This window comes from Pelodiscus sinensis, chromosome 30, assembly GCF_049634645.1.
Source record: "Pelodiscus sinensis isolate JC-2024 chromosome 30, ASM4963464v1, whole genome shotgun sequence".
Classification (NCBI taxonomy): domain Eukaryota; kingdom Metazoa; phylum Chordata; order Testudines; family Trionychidae; genus Pelodiscus; species Pelodiscus sinensis.
Genome location: NC_134740.1, coordinates 14,217,295 through 14,236,815, shown reverse-complemented (window position 1 = coordinate 14,236,815; position 19,521 = coordinate 14,217,295). Strand labels below are relative to the sequence as shown.

General features: G+C 48.2%; 2 protein-coding genes across 2 annotated transcripts in view; one reads left to right on the top strand and one right to left on the bottom strand.

The window, feature by feature from the left end:
• Positions 1 to 16,370, bottom strand: part of LOC102462711 (olfactory receptor 14A16-like) — a 93,015-nt gene extending 76,645 nt beyond the window's left edge. The window contains exons 1-2 of the mRNA XM_075912195.1: positions 16,260 to 16,370; positions 15,161 to 15,218 (exon numbers count right to left, since the gene is read on the bottom strand). Coding sequence (XP_075768310.1) covers positions 15,161 to 15,218; positions 16,260 to 16,273 — 72 coding nt within the window. The 5' untranslated portion in view covers positions 16,274 to 16,370. The remainder of the gene's footprint in view (positions 1 to 15,160; positions 15,219 to 16,259) is intronic.
• Positions 8,019 to 8,969, top strand: LOC102459311 (olfactory receptor 6F1-like). Its single transcript, XM_025184482.2, has one exon. The coding sequence runs from the start codon at positions 8,028 to 8,030 to the stop codon at positions 8,946 to 8,948; it is 921 nt and encodes a 306-aa protein (XP_025040267.2). The 5' UTR covers positions 8,019 to 8,027; the 3' UTR covers positions 8,949 to 8,969.
• Positions 16,371 to 19,521: the final 3,151 nt, after the last annotated feature.

The window sequence follows — 19,521 nt, the reverse complement described above, 5'->3', positions numbered from 1 at the left end:
ATGGGAACAAGTAAATAACTGTTCCTCATTCACTTTCTTCACACCTGTCATGTAGTGGCACGGAGACTGCTTACTTATAGAGAGAGAATGAGTTTGCTCTATAGCCTTTGGTACCAGGCAGCTGGCTTTTAACTCACGCAGTTGAGGCTTATGCATTAAGCACCAAAGATCCCAAGTTCAATTATACCTGGCCCTGATTTCCTGCCATTCTGACCCAACCTACTCGTGACCTTCCCGTAGCCTCTGGCCATGCACACAGACTGCCAGTGTCCCAGCTGACAGGTGGGGGGAGCCGTATGGGTTCAACCGGGGCCTTGAGCTAGCTAACTGCGCTCGTCCTTGGGCTAAAGATCACAGCTGGTTTCTGACCTGTCCCTTCTTCCTTCCCCCACAAAATTGTCCAAAACTATTTGCCAAATTTGCCAGGATTTGCAGAAGGGGGTCCTGGTGAAATGTAGAAATGTGGGGTGTGTCTATGTAACCCACTCACCTGCAGGATAAATGGACTGCAATAGAGGTGTGGGGATGGGAGGGCCCCAAACTGGGGGTAGCGGGGGCTGCAGGCCAAGATTGACAGGCAGTGACAAACGAGGGGTGAGGGGAGCCACGGGGCTGAAGACCAGGAATAAGAAACCTCAGCAGGGTGCTGCGTTGTGGAGAGCCCAGGCTGGGACAGCAGGGCTGTGTGCGTGAACCCGGAGATGGGACAGTAGAGGGGCTATGGGTTTGGACTGAGGGCCCTGGCAGAGCTGGGGTTCAGAGACAGCACAGCAGGGCCTGTCACGGCCCAGACACGCTGGCTGAGGCCTGCCCCTGAGGCCTGGAATCCCAGAACTGCCTCTTGCTCCCGACTCCTGGGCCTGGCTGCCTTGGTTAAGGGCATGGGAATCCTGTCGGTTTCATGGCAGCCAGGCCTGCCCCTTACTCCTCAGGGTCTCACGCAGCCACAGGGGCTGGGAATGAACAGTGCTGCTTGACCCTTTGGCTGTAAGCACCGCTGCGCGTTTTTCACAGCCCCGTCCCTCCCCTTCTCTAACTTTCATCAGCACTTCTGACTTTCTCAGCTAATCAGCCCTATGGGGATGCCTCTAAGGCTGGCATTTCGCACCAGCGTGTCCTTTTTAATGGCCCTCCATGGGACCCATTAACACAGCGAGTAACTTTGTTTGCCGCTGGCCGGGAGTGCTGGGAGATGGTGGTTAATGCGCCAGGCAGGGCTGGGTTGGACATTCCTCAGAGTGCTGATTAAGGCAAGCAAAGTTTTAATAACCTCTGTGTCCTCCTTTAAATCCCTCTAGTGTCACAGTTATTGCCTGGCTCATTGGGGAGATTTCTTTTTAATGAGCGTCGCTTGCTGGGATGGTTTTAACAAGCAGTTAAGGAAACAGTTGTAAAAATAGATTTATCTGAGCAAGGCGTCTGTGAAATTAACATGTTCCTTCCATGCTGGGCCTCTGTCCCTGTAACCCGACCCATGCAAAGAGCTGCACCCTTAGTGTCCAGCACGTACACACCACAGACAGACTGCTCTTTGCCATGTCTCTGATCAGCCACCAGGGACCACGGAGGCGCTGGCTACCGTCTATCCCCCAGCCAGGGCTGCCCTTAGCAGAGAGTTACAGTCACACTGCCAGCTTATTGCCAGTTCCAATCCCAACGGCTTTGCCTGCGAAAACTAACCACACACAGAGACCAGGGGAACGTGCCTTAGCTACTGAATTTCAGGCTAGATCTTTACATTGAATCGAGTGCCAGCAGCCCCTGCCCACCGAAGCCCACTGCCCTATAAGCGACAGAGAAGGGGAGTGGAAGCACCTTTAGCCAGGTGGCCCGAGGGATGATTAGACAGACGGATGGCTTAAGGCAGGTTTGCAGACATGCAGAAGCACAATTAGCCAGTCCAAGGGGTACATAATTGGATGGACAAATAGCAGAAGGAGGGGGAAACGGATGGACAGGTGTCAGATGGTTGTCCAGATGGAGGGTCGGATGGAGGTGATAGGTAGATCAAGGGGGGCGTACTGTGGGTGAGGTGAACCTTCTGCCCCACCCCGAGGTACAAGCAAAGTCCAAAGGAAAATCTTCCATCCTAATTCTGTGATGGGCCCAGAACAGCTTTTGGCCTCTGGATTCCTAGACTCAGCTTCGGGCCCTTCTGGGTTCGGCTTAGTCCCCTGGGCCATGTTTCATGGACATACTTTAACACATGTCGAAACGGTGGAGATTGTAAAATCGGAATTTGGTTCCTTTGTTCTGGAGGTGATAGTCGTTCCTGTGCAGTACAGAACCCTGTCACCAGGGAGAGTCTATGTCAGCAGGGAAGGTCCAAATACGTTAAGGCCGTTCATCAATTCACAGTTAGCTGTAGAAAATCCTATTTTTGCTTGCACTGGTTTACCAAACGGCCCCGAGCGCCGTGTATTGGTAACCTCCGCTCTTGGTTCGTTACCACGCCTCCGTTTGTGTCTCATCTGCAAATGGTAGCAGTGATCTGACGATGCTCCTAGGTCCTTAATAAAAGTGTGAACTAGCGTAAGGGCCCAGAAGCAATCTCTGCAGGACCCCACCAGAAACACGCCCATTCCGGGTTGATTTAGGAGATCAAACAACATTGACAGCCAATGAGAATGGGACACCTAAATACATTAGGCTAGATTTCTAAGGTGACCAAAGGAGTAAGGTGTCCAGCTCCTATAAGAACGCGATGGGATTTTGGTACCTAATTCCCTTAGTGCCCCTATGCACCATCCCAGCATTCAAGGACTTAAAAGTATATTGACCTTATTTACCAGCAGAGGAGTTAGTCGCTCCAATAGTGTTATAAATGGGGTTTTCTGCCCCCCTTCCCTCTGTCTCATCCCCTGGGACCAACTCGGCTACACCAGTCCTGTATATCTTCTCCCTTCCCTCTGTCTCCTCCCCTGGGACCAGCACAGCTACACCAACCCTGCATATCTGCCCCCTTCCCTCAGTCTCATCCCCTGGGACCAACACGGCTACACCCGCCCTGTCTATCTTCCCTCTTCCCTCTATTTCATCCCCTGGGATCAACTCGGCTACACCAGCCCTGCATAAATGCCCCCTTCCCTCTGTCTCATCCCGTGGGACCAACACGATTCCACCAGCCCTGTGTATCTGCCCCCTTCCCTCAGTTTCCTCTCCTATGACCAGTTTGTGTAATTATTATTGTGTCCTAATTATTTTCTAAATAGGCTAATGGAATGGGGCACCCAACTCCCATTGAATTTAAATATGATTTGGGTAACCAAGTTCCTTGAGGTTCTGTGGATATTTCAGCTTGTGGATCAAGCTGTGAGCCACTAGTGTTGGTAACTGGTTGTGTCTCCAACCTATTAAGTCAGCGATTTGCCAAGTGCCCTAGGAAATTCCATTCCACGTCGTAGAAACATGAAAGATGAGGGTTGGAAGTGTCCTCCAGACGCCATCTTGTGCAGCACCCTATTAAGCCCAACTAAACCACCTCGTCATTTCAAATAACCAGCCAGTGTGTGTGTCCAACACTGACCCCTACTGGGCGGGGTCAGAGCTGGTCACATATTGTTTCTAGGGTCTGCTTTAGGATCCTCCCCCAGTGATTCTCCTGTAGGCTGAGTGGATGGAGCTGGTGTCTGTGGCTCCCGAAGAAGGAGCGTTCTCACCTCCTTATGAACAGGAGCTCCTATGAAGAGATGCAGAATGGCGGTGAAGATCCCAGTTGCACACAGTATCTTCAGCAGGTACAATTGGCTTTCAACAGTGGAAACGCTCAGGGGCTAAGCCCTAAAGCCCTAGCAAAGCCCCCACTGAACTGAATTAATCACATTCCGAGCTGGTGTATCCTGATGTAGTGTCATTGATGTCCATGAAACCACATCCTGAACCTATGAAGTTAGAGGGTGACTTGCCTGGGGAGGTTGTGGAATCCCCATCTCTGGGGATATTTAAGAGCAGGTTGGATTGACACCTGTCAGGGATGATCTAGATGGTGCTTGGCACTGCTGTGAGGGCAGGGGACTGGACTCGATGACCTTTTGAGGTCCCTTCCAGTTCTAGTGTTCCATGAGTCTATGACCTAACTCCATAAGAAGTCCGTGAGGTAAGATCCTGAACTAATATAAATTAGATAGCAACACTGGAGTCAACGTTTGGACCATTATCAGACCAAGATTGCATGCCTGTCTAGATCTGGACTCAGCAGTTGTTTTGGGGAATGTCTCTGGCCAGTTCTCTACCGGACATCAGGCCAGATTCTTCTGGCCTTGGAATCTAGCAAGTTAATGGGGTAAACCTCAAATAGGGGGAATCAACCTAATTCTATTAAAGTCAGAGGACAAAATGCTCCAGGGAATTACACTGATTCACAGGAGCTGAGGTGGGGGCACATCAAGAGCTGAGAGAGAGAGTCAAAGCCAAGGAATCACAGAATGTCTTCTCCTACATCATTGTGACTGAAGAAATCTTGGACAGGGAGCAAACCACAGCCTCCCCTTCCTTCCAAGGTATTTGAAAATGCCATACAGTAATAGACTTCAAGGGTCAGATGCAGAAAGGTAGAGACAAGTCCTTACAGGAGGGGGATTCAATCTTTGTATGCTGAAGATCAGTTTTGGAATTTATGGGGCACCCGGGATATATCCCACCCCTTCCCTGAGGCCCTCTCTTCCCCCAAAGTCCCGCCTACTCCACTCCCTCCCTTGCTTGCTCTCCTGCATCCTCACTCACATTCATCTGGCTGGGGCACGGGGTTGAGATGTTGGAGGAGGTGACGGTTGAAGGTTCTGGGAGGGAATTTGAGTGCAGGGGTGGGGGATTTCCAATCTGGGGCATGTCCAGGAGCAGATAATCAGGACAAGAACCATTTTTCCCCCCTTCATGTCAACAGGCCTGATTCTGGCTCTCATTCACTCCAGTGCTAATCTAGAGTTCCTCCATTACTACCAATTCCACTGATTCCCGTCATTGATTACAGCAAGAATCTACCCCACCCATGCCTCAGTTTCCCCAGTTTCTGTGAAATGGGGGGGGGGGTGACCCTGACCCCCTTGGTGTAGTGCTTTGAAAGCCACCAACATAAAGCACAGAATAAGAACCAAGTATTATTGTCGTTGCTCGGCTGGCCAAAGAATCTGTCCCGTTGTGCTCTGTTAGTTGGCTCTATTTCCTCAGGCCTAGATCCAAGAACAATGGGTGGAGGTTTGACATGTGGAAGCTGCTCTGAATTTAGTGCAGGGCAAATTTAGGAAGGCAGGCATGTAAGTTTACAAACCCCATGCTGGCTGGTAGGAATTTGAGCACCTTCGCTGAGCACTGACCCTTGAGGTAGTTGGTTAATGGTCCCTCAAGCAATTCCCCCTTGTTCTGAGAAAGTCTGTGACTATTTCTGAAGAGTGTGTCCCAAGGTGGCTCGAGCTACTGAAATAAGCCCTCCTGCATCGAACACTCTTATTTTGCCTGAACAGAGCACGTAACTCAGCAGTTGAGTGTAGGAGAAAGTGACATACATAGAAGACAGGTCCTTAGCAGAGGGGAAGCAGACAGTAGCGTATAAGCTATAGCCAGTTCCTTTCCAATTATTAGTATATACGGAGATATACTGGACAATTTATAAAGGCCGTTGGATGGTTGATTTCATTAGAGAAGGCAGCGTGCTTGAGTGCTTTGAAAATATCCCAAAAGTGTGTATTCAAGAAGCAGTGTTGCCTGCTTTGTCTCATATCAATGTGTTGTTTTTTCTCTCCATACCTAGGAAACCAGTTTTGCTTTACACTTGATTTGATAGCAACTGCATTTCTCATACAGGATGCCTGCACAGACCTGCCACCTACACAGTGAGTATCCTCTGAGGTCCATGAGTATCTTTCTAGAATGTCAAGGGGTTACCTCGACATGGGCATGGTGGTATCGTTCCTAGCATTCGAAGTGATGCTAGTTTAGAGTCCTGATACACAGCATATTTTGCAGACTGATTTGCTTTTGTACTGCTTGTGCTGGTTGGTTTAGGCTTACATTATGAAAAAAATTTTAAGGAGTTAGATGCACCAACCCCATGAAATGGGTTGGGTTTAATAATTCCATCTGGCATCTGCTACACTCGCCAATATAAAAACCAACTAATTTCACATGAGTTTCAAAGTTAGTTTCTGGTCAGTTTCCCCTTTTGGCAGCTTGAAGAATAATGGTCATTTTGCAAAATATCCACAGACACTTGACACCTACCAAAATAAAAGCATCTTTCCCCATAGTTACTCCTCCAAGGTACAGCTGGTGGCTTTAGAGAAATGCAGAGAACACAGCTCTGCTCTATTCCAGCAGCACAATTACTTAATACATTTCACAGAATTGAGGGTGGGCAGAGACCTCACGAGTCATTGAGTCCAGTCCCCTGCCCAAAGCAGGGCCAACCCTAACTAAAAGCTGGGGTTCTAAAACTGGGAGTTCAAAACCTCTAGGGATAGAGATTCTACCTCTTCCCTAGGGAACCCATCCCAGCGCTTCTCCACCCTCCTAGGGAAATGTTTTTTCCTAATATCCAACCTAGACCTCCCCTGCTGCAACTTGAGATCATTGCTCCTTGTTCTGCCTCCATTGAGTACAGCCTCTCTCCATCCTCTTTGGAACCCCCCCTTCAGGGAGTTGAAGGCTGCTCTCAAATCCCCCTCACTCTTCTGTAGACTAAATAGGTTACCCTCAGGAAAACATCCCGAAGAGAGTACAGGCTGCAGACACGCACATTAAATTAAAGAGAATGACGACACATTGTATATCAGGGATCCCTTTAAAAGTCCTTCTGAAACAGGCTGGGGATGTTTGATTTTTATCAGTAAATTCTCATTAATGTTGATCTCACTGCACACCCAGAGAATATCATAAAAATATTTCCATCAATAATCCAAACCCATGGACAGCCAGTATAAGCAAATACTGCTGGAAAGCTTTTAGCATTTAGTTTAAGGGTGTTTCCGTTGTGCTTTTTGAGAGGTCATATTGCCAGTGTTTTGATGGTGATAAGCCTTCATCATTGGGAACCTCAGCCTCCGCTGCCATTAAATAGTTATTCGAGCTTTTCCTTCTTGTCTGACCTAGAGTGCATCTGTGAACAGTTAACAGATAAACATGCAGGTAAATGCTTAAAAGCCATTACAGAGGAGAGAGACTATAACAGGGTTCAGAAAAGTGCTAGATAAAGCTTACAGAGGATCGGTCTGCCAATGGCTATTAGCCAGGACAGGCGGGGAATGGGTGACAGGAGAGGGATCACTTGATGATCACCTGTTCCGTTCACACCCTCTGGGACCCCTTGCACTGGCCACTGTCGGAAGTCAGGACACTAGGAGAGACAGAACTTGGATCGTTCTTATGTTCCTATTTTTCAGAACAATGAAAATTTCAATCCATAAATATAGAAGAGCAAGGTTTCAATTAAGACTTGATGAGAGCCAGCACAATTATGCAAAAAACCAATGTTTAGGCTGCATAAGTGACTGAGAGGAGGCTGCACTGTGGGTGTGCGTCTGAACCACTGAATGGGCTGAAAGGTTTGCCAGGCTGTGCGTCCTAGCGGCACTCACAATAACCCGGTGACGATTCATTGTTGAAGAACAAAATACGGGCGGTGGTTGTCCAAGTTGAACAGCCACATTGGTCCCAGTATTATGTGTCGGGCACCAAAGTCATCCCCTGGTTCCTTGTGTGCTCCCGGCTCTGGGGTTCAGAGTAGGCAGATGGGATCTGCAGTGCTTGGGTCTCATGTCAGTGCTGGGCAGGTCAATGCAATGCAGCACTGCACACAGCAGCTGGGGTCCCATGTCAGTGCTGGACAGGGATGTTGGGCAGGTTGGTGCAGTGCAGCACTGCAAACAGGGCTCAGCTTTGTTTCACTTGACCCACTGTGGATCCTTGGCCAAGCCCTGCACACCCCAACAGGTGCATTCACTGAAAGGCCATAATTATGTAGATCACTGTCTGACTAAGCCCTCTGGTATTTCATGGCTCTTGTTTCATCCATTTCAGCATGGAAAACTGACTGAATGGCGCAGCAGAATCAAACTGCTGTGATGGAATTCATCCTCCTGGGATTCCCAGGGAGTCCATATTTGCAGATCTTCCTCTTTGTGCTCTTCCTCTTGATGTACACCCTGACGGTCCTGGGAAACATGGCCATTATTTTGCTAGTGGTAACACATCGCCACCTCCACACGCCAATGTATTTCTTCCTCTGCAATCTCTCCTTCCTGGAGATCTGGTACACCACCTCCTCTGTTCCTAAAGCTCTTGCTGTCTTCCTGGGGAAAAACAAAACCATCTCCTTCACTGGCTGTCTCCTACAGATGTACTTCGTATTCTCCTTTGGCTGCACGGAATATTTCCTTCTATCTGTCATGGCCTATGATCGCTATTTGGCCATATGTTACCCATTGCATTATAGCACCATTATGAACAGCTCTTTGTCAGCTCAGCTGGCTCTTGGCTCTTGGGTGTTTGGTTTCCTGGCTATGTCCCCACTGGCCTGTCTAACATCACAGTTGTCTTTCTGTGGCTCTGCCATCAATCACTTCTACTGTGAGATCGAATCCTGGATCGTCATCGCTTGCACGGACATATCTACCATTGAGCTGTTGGGTTTGACCACCTCAATCATTGTTATCCTGGGCTCATGCGTCATAACGCTCCTTTCCTACATCTACATCATCTCCACTATCCTGAAAATCCCCTCGGCCCAAGGCCGTCAAAAGGCGTTCTCCACTTGCTCGTCCCATCTGGCCGTCGTCCTCATCTGGTACGGATCCACCATTTTCCTCTTTGTCAAGCCTGAAAGGAATTTTTTGGAGATGACCAAGATAGTCAATATTCTGAACACTGTTGTCACCCCACTGCTGAACCCCTTCATCTATGCATTGAGAAACAAAGACGTGAAGGAAGCCATGCAGAATATACTCTGTCAGAGATGAAATGACTGCCTAGTCAACATAGTAAAGTCAACAGGTTGGCCTTCATGGATCAAATATTTGGTACGCCAAAGTGTGCATATTGCTTCATGAATCACCATCATACCCACTTTCCTATTGGACAGTGATCACAAAGCCCAAGAGAAAGCATCTGAGATCTTTGGACAAAGCTCTCCCTGTTGATAGAATCTGGCTATGGAGCAGTTTTCAGTAGACCACATTGGAAGAGGGGAGTCTAGCCTGGAGGGCAAAGACTCTGAGAACAACTTATGGGTCAGCATGGATAAACACCTGAAGAGTGTGTTACTACAGCAATGAAAGACCCATAGGACCTTGTAGGCCAGGAGTAGGGAGATACCTAGAAGCTGAAAGAAGAGCTATTACTTTTGTGGACCACGTTGGTGGCCACTATTGGATTGTGATTTCAGACTTTCAAATGAGCCCAAGGTAGACAGGAGAAAAAAAATTCCACTGAATGTCAGTCAGAGCTGGCTGCCTTCTTTCCTTAGAATTTTTTTTTAGAAAACCCCAGAAAAAAATACACAGAGTGCACACTGGGGAATGAGGTGGCCAAGGGTTCTTGGCCTGAACTCCATTTAGGGTTGTTGTGAGAAATCATATCAACGTACAGAGCATGGGAAAATGGAGGCCTCCCGCCTTTGAACTGAAGAAAGAGCCACCTACAGGACTGGCATGTAATCTCTAGTCTCAGTGATATCCCAAGCTCATGGAAAGGGCTAAAGGACCTGCCCTCCAGCCCTTGTGCACTGTCCTAAGACCCAACACTTAACGACAAGAAGATTTTGGAGCGCTCAGAGCTAAAAAAACCTCCTGATGATTTCAGACAGAGCAATGAATGTTCTTTGTTGTTCAATGTAATTGTAACAAAAACTTTCCCATGTATGTGAGCAATTGATGTCTGTTATTTATATATTTGCCTTACGGCCCATTCCTAACATCAGAAAATAAATGACGTTTGTATTGCACTGTACCTTTTTAACCCCCAATCTCTTGGAAAGTGTTCGATTTATTTTTAAAAACAGTGTGAGAAAAGGAGGCATCCAGCTCTTCTTGCAGTTTCCTGGCGGTGAGGGGTATGAAACACTGGAACAGTATCCTAGAGCAGTTGTTCATTTACCATCACGTGGAGCGTTTTTAGGGCAGAATTAGATCTCTTTGTAAAAGACTGGTTTTAATCCAGACTCCAGAAGGAATTCTGAGGCTGTGTTTGTGCATGGGGAGGGAGGGAGGGAGGAGAATTGGCCTGGATCATTGTCATGGCTCCTACCTGCCTTGGGCCCTATGACAATGTGAGTCACTGAATCCAGCTGTTCAATCCCCTTCCTTCATAGCCAGTAGACTCCATGTTTCCACTCCTTCTGCATGCATCAGCATTCACAAGGGCTGGACCCAGGTCTCCTGTCCACACAACATGTCCACACAACACTGTGTAGGACTTCTTCCATGGGCTTGTGGCTTAAGCTGTGTCCCAGTCACAAGAGGAATCAGGCTCTGACCCATGCCTCACGTACAGTCCTAAGTCCCAGATTCTGAAAGCTGGCTGACTCAATTCAGACTGATATCTGCGTGGAGAGAAGAGGGTCTTGGTCCCAGACTGGTATCAGAGCCCAAGCTCACTCTAGGGTGTAGACATAACGAGAGAGAACAGATTTCCCTGCACTGCCCTCAAGAGTTTCATCAAACTTGCCTTCAAACAATGACTGCAATTACATCTCATGATCCAGGCCTTTGACCACTCACATGCCAAGGTCCCTCAGCCCTTATGTAGATTGTGTAATCACAGCACTTCTTCCATTCTTCTCTCATCCCGACTTTCCTTCCCCATATGTGGAGATGTACATTTTTATGTTTCCATCAGCTCTGTCACAACATACCCATTTGGGATTTGGGGCTGTGCATACAGGAGAACTAAATTGGTCCTTAGTTAAGTCCTTAGAGCATCGTAGATGATATAAATGGTGTTTTCCAAGGGTCCACGTGCAAAATTCTGTGGAATTTTTGGACTTAACTCCTTTCGGTGTCTTTGTAAATCCCTTTTATGTGACCCTCCTTGGAATATGGAATTTCCATAACACAGGCAATTCCAACACCTTGACATTTCTTTGTGCTGAATCAAGATAAAAAGTCAAATTACCAAACATTTCTGTGAATTCAAATTGTCCAAAACTTTTCATATTGATCAGAGCAAGGACAGGTCAGAACCCAGAAGTTCTGTTCCATTGGAATTTACAAAATGTCATTTTTTCTTTTGGATCGGAACAAAAAAGAACATTTAAGAATTCCCTACCAATGGAAATTCTGATATTTTTATTGTATTAAAATCAAAACCATAGTTGGACAGTCTAGTTCTCTAGTCTTCTGAAAGTAACACTGACAGACCCGGAAGGTCAGAAGGCAGGTTTGAACCCCTGACCTTTGAATCTACAGCCAGAAGCTTATCACTGAGCTAAAAGTCATTTTGTCTTAACTAAGGCTGTAAAGCAGACTTCACTCTTCCTCTCAGTGGTCTCTGTGCCTCTGCGTTATGCAAGGAAGATAGATGATCCTTGTTGTAGAGTCAATACTCAGAAAGGTTGAAAGAGCACTCTGCCATTGTAATACCGATAGGCGGAACCAAACCTGGGCCCGTTGGAGCTTAGACAATGAGCCTCTATTGCTTTAAGGTAAAAGCCAGCTGGGTTTCCGCTAAAGCTGATGAGCAGACTCATTCTCTCTCTAAGTGGTCTCACAGTGCCTGTTGATAGGACAGTACACAAATCCAGAAGGTGTGTGTGTGTGTTACACAATGCACTGGTGGACAACAGCAAGGTGTGGTAACTTTCCAGAGATAAGGGATAGTTGCACGAACACTGTAAATTGATCTACATTTAAGTTGATCTAAGTTACGCCAGTTCAGTTACATAACAAGAGTTGACATAATTTAGGTTGACTTACCGAGGTGTCTATACCGTGCAATGTCTACAGGAGATGCTGTCCCATCAACACTCTTGGGACACAGATATGGACAGGAAAGCACCCTCCCATTGACTTAGCATGTCTTCATCAGAGCCACTAAGCTGACATTTCAGGACTGATTGTGGCTGATAGTATAGACACGGCTAAAACTGGGTAGCTTGGGGGTCTGAAGTGGGAGAGAAAATTTTCTCTCAAGAGCTTGGTTGTCACATCTTCATCCCATGAACTGAAATTAGGCTTAAGGATTCATGGGTGTTGGTTCTCGATGCACCAATGATATTGTATCATGAGATATCACACAAGAGAGTAGATGACGTCAGGGAACTCAGAAGCATGCTGAAGAAGAACCATAGACTATTAGAACTGGCAGGGACCTCAAGAGGTCATCAAATCCATCCCCCTGCCTCTACGGCAGGACCAAGCACCATCTAGATTATCCCTGATAGATGTCTATCCAACCTGATCTTAAATGAAGAATGTCCAAGCAGCTTCTCTGAGACCATTCCAGTCTCATGAATGAAAGAAGGCTGAAGGAAGAAGAGGGTGGAGGTGACGGGTTGGCTAGGTATGTGAAAAGTAGACGATCTTGGCTTTGTGCAACATTGGTCCACCTTCTGTGGTGAGGGGGTATACAGTCTGGTCCCTCTTCTACTGAGGTGAACACCATCTAATCTTTTTGGGATCAGGCTGACTAGAGTAGTCAGAATGGGATTAAATTTATAGCAAAAGGGAAGGGTGAAAGGGAACTTATCACAAAATAGGGATATTGGGAAACAAATCAATCAAGGAACCAAAGGATACAAAAAGAGAAGAAATTACTGACCAATACACCAAGGCTAGCAGGCTGGGTAACAAAGAAAGGTAATTAGATTTGCTTGTTTATTAGCATAAAATTGATAAGTTGGTATAACTGAAACCTGGAAGGGTAATTAATGCCACAGGGAAGTTACAATCAGGCTGGTGGGGGGAGGGATGTGGCCCCATGCTTCCTGCCCCCTTACCCATGCCCCCCATCTTTGCCCACCCAAGTGTTCTCATTTGGCTATGCCATTGAGCTAGAGTATTAGTCGGTCTCTGCTACAGACCAAGGAGTCGCTGCTGGGAACAAGCTGGCCAGCATTTGTGCACCTCTAATGTGTGTGGGGGAAAGCCATGTGACCATGGGAGACACCAATGTGAGTAGCACCTGCTGGAGGCTACTTGCTCTCAGCCCAAAAACATCCTTGAAGTTGTTCAAAGTGAGAGATGAAAGTTTCGTGCATGGGAGAGCTCTCCATTAGAGCTCGTCTTGGAGGAACTGAGGACAGACACGTCCTGGTGATGATGGTTTGATGACGGTCATAACATGACAGCGGAATAGAGTCCTATATATGACTGCGGGGGGGGGGGGGGGGGGTTCTGTGCCACTGTGCACATGCCATATTCACCTGTCCTGCAGAATTTTCTTCATGCATCCAGCTCTCCTGGTGCAACAGCAACCTCTGGTGTGCAAAAGGCAGTACTGCAGCATTTCTGGGACAATGTATTTTCTAGGGGGCGGGGGGAGGGGAAAGGAGTATTCCCGGGGCAGAATTTCTTTGCTAGTAGCTATTCATCATAGCAGCTAGGACAGAATAGGGTGCAAAACACTGCTGGGGGGCTGGGGGTCACAGACTGGGGTTCTGAATAGCTAGTTGGGGGGACAGAGTGTGGTGTAGGCTCAGGAGTTCCTGCAATGATAGCATTGAGCTGCAGCTGAACTGGGATGTGGGTGCAAGGCCACATTTGTTCAGGGAAGGGCAGATACAGGGACAGACTTGCTGACAATATGTGAAATTAGCAAGATAACTGAAACTGGCATTATCATGTTGTGCTATTTTGAGAAATAAAATATGCGGTATTTTCACAATTGTAAGATACGGTATGTAGAATTTTTCATTTTTATTTAGCACAACATTTTTAATTTGGGGGCCAGAATTTCCCCCAAGAGTAATATATTTTCTTTGTGCGTTAGTGGGATCACACACACAACTAAAACCACTTATTAGCCAGATGAAGACAGAATGTTTTTAATCATGAACATGTAAATAATAAACTAACTAAACATGTAGATGGTATCATGAGCTTTCGTGGGCATAGCCTTGTGCCCACGAAAGCTCATGATACCATCTGTCGTACCTTGGTGTTTTCGTACCTTGGTACTTCGGTGGTCTGGACTGTCAGCGTCAGCGTTGTCTGGTCAGGGTCATGCTGGCGCGCTCCTGACAGGACCTTTACTCCGTCGGTGATAATAAACTTTCAGCTGCGTGCGTAACAATCGGTACTCCCTTTATCTAGAGTGTTAGACCCTGTGCACTTGGGTCAACACAGGAGATCTCTGTGAGGCCCCGGAAACGACAGATGCAGGCAAGGTTTGAAATCAATCGAGTAGGTTTATTGTCAAATGCGAAGCTCTACCAGTTGGTAACAGAAATCAGTACAATGTTACACCACTGGGCACTATGGCCCGCGTTGACAAGGTACCAACACCGGGCAGGCCTATTGCCATATATCAGATATTAACAGCAGTTAGTCAAAGTTAAGCTATTGTGCATTCTGTAAGTTTAGGCAATGACACTTGCCATTCAGGTGCCTAGTGTGCCCCTCCACAAGGTCGGCCGGAGAGCACCCTCTGCAGCGTCCTTTTATAGACAGGTATCAAAACTTACATCATTTCTTTACGTACCAGGTTACCACCCTCTGTTGCCTAGTTACCACCCCTCACCTTATGGAAGGAGGGCTCACTTACTATCCTTCATGCTGTCAACTCCGACCTGGTCCTGAACCTAGGTCGGTATGTGCATTAATTTTTAGGGAGTTTTTGTACCAAGACATTTCTTATTAAGATGTTCCATTCCTCCTCTTTGGCTTATAGTCTGTACCCAGTGCCTCCCTGTGTCCTTCCATGCTCGATCTAACTTACACAATCACACAATTATCAATAGGGCTTCTTTCTTGGCTCCTGTGTTACTGAACCAAAGACTTACTCACTAGATTGCAGGCCTGTTGCTGTTTCCATGTTGCAGGCCTTAGGCCTGCTGACTCCATATTACTGACCCTCAACTTACTACACCATCTACATGTTTTGTTAGTCTATAAAGTGCTACCAGATCTTGTGTTGTTTTTCTGTACAGACTAACTCGGCTTCCCCCTGAAACTTATGTAAATAATACTCAGCCACTAGTCAAAAAACCAGAATTACTGACAACTCACAATCTTACCTCTGTGGAGAAATGTGTGGGGTAAAAACGACCTTGTTCAGAGGGGAAATGAAGGCAGCTTTAAAAAAAAAAGAAATAAGAAGTGAAGGAAGAGAAATTGATAGTAATTAATATAAATCAGTCATTAGGAATTGTAGAGCATTTATAAGGGAAGCAAAAGGACCCAAGGAAAAATTGCTGGGCAGCACAGCAACTCGATCACTAATATATTTTGAAACCTCATTGCAAATGGGAAATTATCATTAAGGAAGTTCTAGCGAGATCTGGCAGGAACCAGTTGTTGGCCACAAACTCTTCCGCATTTTTATCAATGATTGGGAAGAGAACATACAATTGTCATGGATGGAATATGAAGACGACACAGAAATTGGAGGAGTGATAAATAAGGAAAAGGACAGATCATTGATTCAGAAGGATCTGGGTGGCTTGGGGAGCTAGGCACAAGCACACATCTTGTGTTTTAATGGGACTACATGTAAATATATGGATGTAGGACCAAAGTGTGTCAGCCATTCTTCACCCAAAGCAGGGAGTCTCTCCTGGAAAGCCGGGACTATGGAAAAGATATGGAGGTAATGGGGGGAGGGGGAGAGATGCTTTTATTTTTGAAGCTGCCAAACGTCCCAGTCAGAAGGGAAAACTTGCTCGTCTCATCTCACCATCATGCTTCTCTGGTACGGATTAAAGATATTAAAATGCGTTTAATTGACGAGTCGATGGAATTTCCATCGACAGTCGCTAGGCACTTCCGCATTATGATCAATCAGAAGACGTAGGTGGCATGGAGTCTGTCGTTAAACGTAGTTAGTTTTGTTTTTTTAAATTAAAGGGCAGTGTACATGCTTGTTTAAAGGATGGGGCTCAGGGGAGGGGGTGCAGGAGTCAGGGCAGGGGGTTGGGGGGTGCGGGGAGGGCTCAGAGCAGGGATTGGGGGTGGGGGTAGGGGGTGGGGGTTCAGGTCAGGGGGGAAGTGGGGGGCCTGTGGCGAGAGGCTGTCTGAGGGGCTGGGTAGCTGGAGGAGGTCGGTGGATAATTAGGGATTTTAATTACCTAATTAGGCGAACAGGCAATTAAGACTATTACAGCTGCTATTAATTACCTTGGTGTTGCCATGGGAACGGGTGCGAGGCTGAGCCCCACCCAAGCGCTCCTGCCTCCTCCTCCTCCTCCAGGCTCAGGCGCAGGGGGTGGGGCTCCCGCCGGTCTCGGCTTTTATAAGCGCCCCCCCCCCCCCCACGCCTGGGTTCCACCAATAGGTACCGCGCTTGCCCCAGCCAATCAGCGGATCCGGGTACCACGTGGGGACTCGGTGCGCGGCGGCGGCGGCGGCGGCGGCTTCTCGCGCGCGCGAGGCTCCGGCCAATCGGCGGCATCTCCCCGCCCCGCGACCAGCCCATCAGCCACGTGGCCGGCGCCCCCCCCCCCGACTCGCCCCAGAGGCACGTGACCGCACGGGGCGTGCGGGCCAATCAGCTCCGTTCCCGCCAGTGCGGCGCGCCCAATCAGCGGGCCCGGGCGGTTTTCCCGCCCAATTTCCTCTGAGGTAAATTCGCGGCCTCGCGCCTGGGGAGCGAGTGTCGCTAAAAACCGGACACGCGTGATTCTGGGGGGCGGGTCCTGGCCGGGAGGGGGCGGGGCGGGAAGCAGAGCGATGGGGGGGGCCGTGGGGCTGGACGGGAGGAAGAGGGGGCAGGAAGCAGAACTGGGGGGGAGGATGGGGGGGCCGTGGGGCTGGACGGGAGGAAGAGGGGGCAGGAAGCAGAACTGGGGGGGAGGATGGGGGGGCCGTGGGGCTGGACGGGAGGAAGAGGGGGCAGGAAGCAGAACTGGGGGGGAGGATGGGGGGCCGTGGGGCTGGACGGGAGGAAGAGGGGGCAGGAAGCAGAACTGGGGGGGAGGATGGGGGGCCGTGGGGCTGGACGGGAGGAAGAGGGGGCAGGAAGCAGAACTGGGGGGGAGGATGGGGGGCCGTGGGGCTGGACGGGAGGAAGAGGGGGCAGGAAGCAGAACTGGGGGGGATGGGGGGGCCGTGGGGCTGGACGGGAGGAAGAGGGGGCAGGAAGCAGAGTGGGGGGGGATCGGGGGCTGCTGGGCTGGAGAGGAGGAAGAGGGGGTGTTGTACTTAAAAGAAGTACTCGGGATCTTTTTCAGGGGGATAAGGCAACATGCCACATTTATTGATCACACATAGAATAATCCACACTTATCATATGCATATGATACATCACACTCACGCACTCTCGCACACGCACACTCCATCTTGTTGTTACCAAAAGTTGCTCCCCCTAACTGCACTGGCCAGGTGAGTTAGATGGGAGAGGGGGTGGAGCCGATCCTGATCGATGCTCCCATGTTAACAAGACGAAAACCCAGGGTCCCTCTGCAAGATGCCTCCTATTTATCCTTTTCATGCAGCCAATTAGTCATCACCTCGCCTTTCTTAATGCTGCTTCAGAGAGAGTTCTTCCAAGGGCCGGCACTTGCTGCTGGACTCCCAAGGCCTCTGTCTGTCCAGTCCTTTTAATGAGCTCACTTTGCGGATATTGTCTTGGATCTGGCTCCCAGACCTTCTCCACCCTGGCAACTGCTGCTGGAGGTGCTCCCTTTTAAGTCTCCATTCACACCTCATTCATTTCAACAGGGCAGTCAAGGAAAGGGGAGAGCTCAAAAGACATTTTTTCTTACAAGATCTAGATATCTTAATACAAAGTTCTAGGAGAAATGTTACAGAGATTCTATAAGAACACTTATCAAAGATAGATTTAAAAGGACAAGATCTTAATACAAAATATATCATCTCAGGGATTTCTCCACATTGTCCCCCTTTTGATCCCTCAAGAACAATTCTTGGGCATGTGGTTTTCTTGTTGTCTGTGTGTTGGCCTCTATAACATCCAGGTCCTCTTTCTGGGGCCCAGGCCCAGGAATTAGTGGGGGTGACAACATGGAGCCAGGGGATTAAGGGAGGCCACGTGGAGGTGAGGGAGGAGACTGGACACACTCATGAAGATGGGTGGGTGTGGGGAGAGGACAGATGTGCCTCACTGAATGGAACAGGCTTGGGGTCACACTACACCTAAGACCCCTTCAGGTCCACTCCTCCTTCCCTCTGCCTCAGTTCCTCCATGACCCCACTCCTGCAAGCTTTGCACCACTTCTGAAAGGTGCAGGAAACAGAGTTCTGGACAGCAGGTTGGTCTGAAATGGCAATGGCCAACGAGGAAGTGTCATCGAGGAAGCGTGTTTCCAGTGAAGTCCAGCAGGAATCAGTTCTTGGACTTACGCTCTTTGGCCCTTTTATTAATGACCTGGAAGAAAACACAGAATCAACTCTGATGACACACAAATTGGAGGAGTAGTAAACAATTAAAAGACGAGGTCACTGATTCAAAATGATCGGAGTCACTTGGCAAACGACATGTTTAATGTGGCTAAATGTACATATACCCAGCGAGGGACAAAGAATACTCCTGACATGCACAGTAGAGACCTTATCCTGGAAAACAGTGACTCTGGAAAAGGTACGGGGATCATGGTGACACTGTGGCCAAAACAGCTAATGAGACCTTGGAATGCATAAACAGGAGAATCTTGAGAAAACGTGGAAAGTTGTTTCCCAACAGCACAGCCACGGCTGGGATGCTGTGTCCAGTTAAAAAACCCTGTTGATAAAATTTAATGAGTTCAGAGAAGAGCCAGGAGAAATTGGAAACTGTGTCATAGAGTGATAAACTCAAGGCGCTTAAGCTATTTCAGCGGATGAAATGCATCCTAGAGCGCCCAAGGAGCGGACTGAAGAGATCTGAGCCATTAGCTCTTTGAAGAGTCATAGAATATCAGCAGATGCCAGAAGACTGGAAAGAGACAAATATACTACTCACCTGTGGAGATCAAAATAAGGACAATTACAGACCAATCAGCTAATTGAGCAAATTATATATCTGTACACACACATACAGACACACACATAGGCTATGTCTACACTGGGGGCTTCTTGCGCAAGAACATCTTGCGCAAGGGTTCTTGTGCAAAAAGTCTTGCGCAAGAAAACGTCCACCCTGCCATGTGCGAGCTGTGCTTTTGCGCAAGAGCGCCCATAGCAGTGTGGATGCTCTCTTGCGCAAGAAAACTCTGGTGGCCATTTTAGCCATAGGGCTTTCTTGCACAAGAAATCCCTGCCGAGCGTCCACACTGCGCTGTTGCTCAAGAGCTCCTGTGCAAGAGGGCTTACACCTGTTAAAAAAGAGCGTAGCTATTGCACAAGAAGCTCTCTCTTACCATGCACTACTGTAAATTTCCTTGTGCAAGAGTGGGTGGGCAGTGTGGATACTCTACGGATTCTTGTGCAAGAATGGCCATAC

Excerpts from the sequence above, each read along its gene's own strand:
- LOC102459311 (XM_025184482.2), top strand. The coding sequence starts at position 8,028 with ATGGCGCAGCAGAATCAAACTGCTGTGATGGAATTCATCCTCCTGGGA.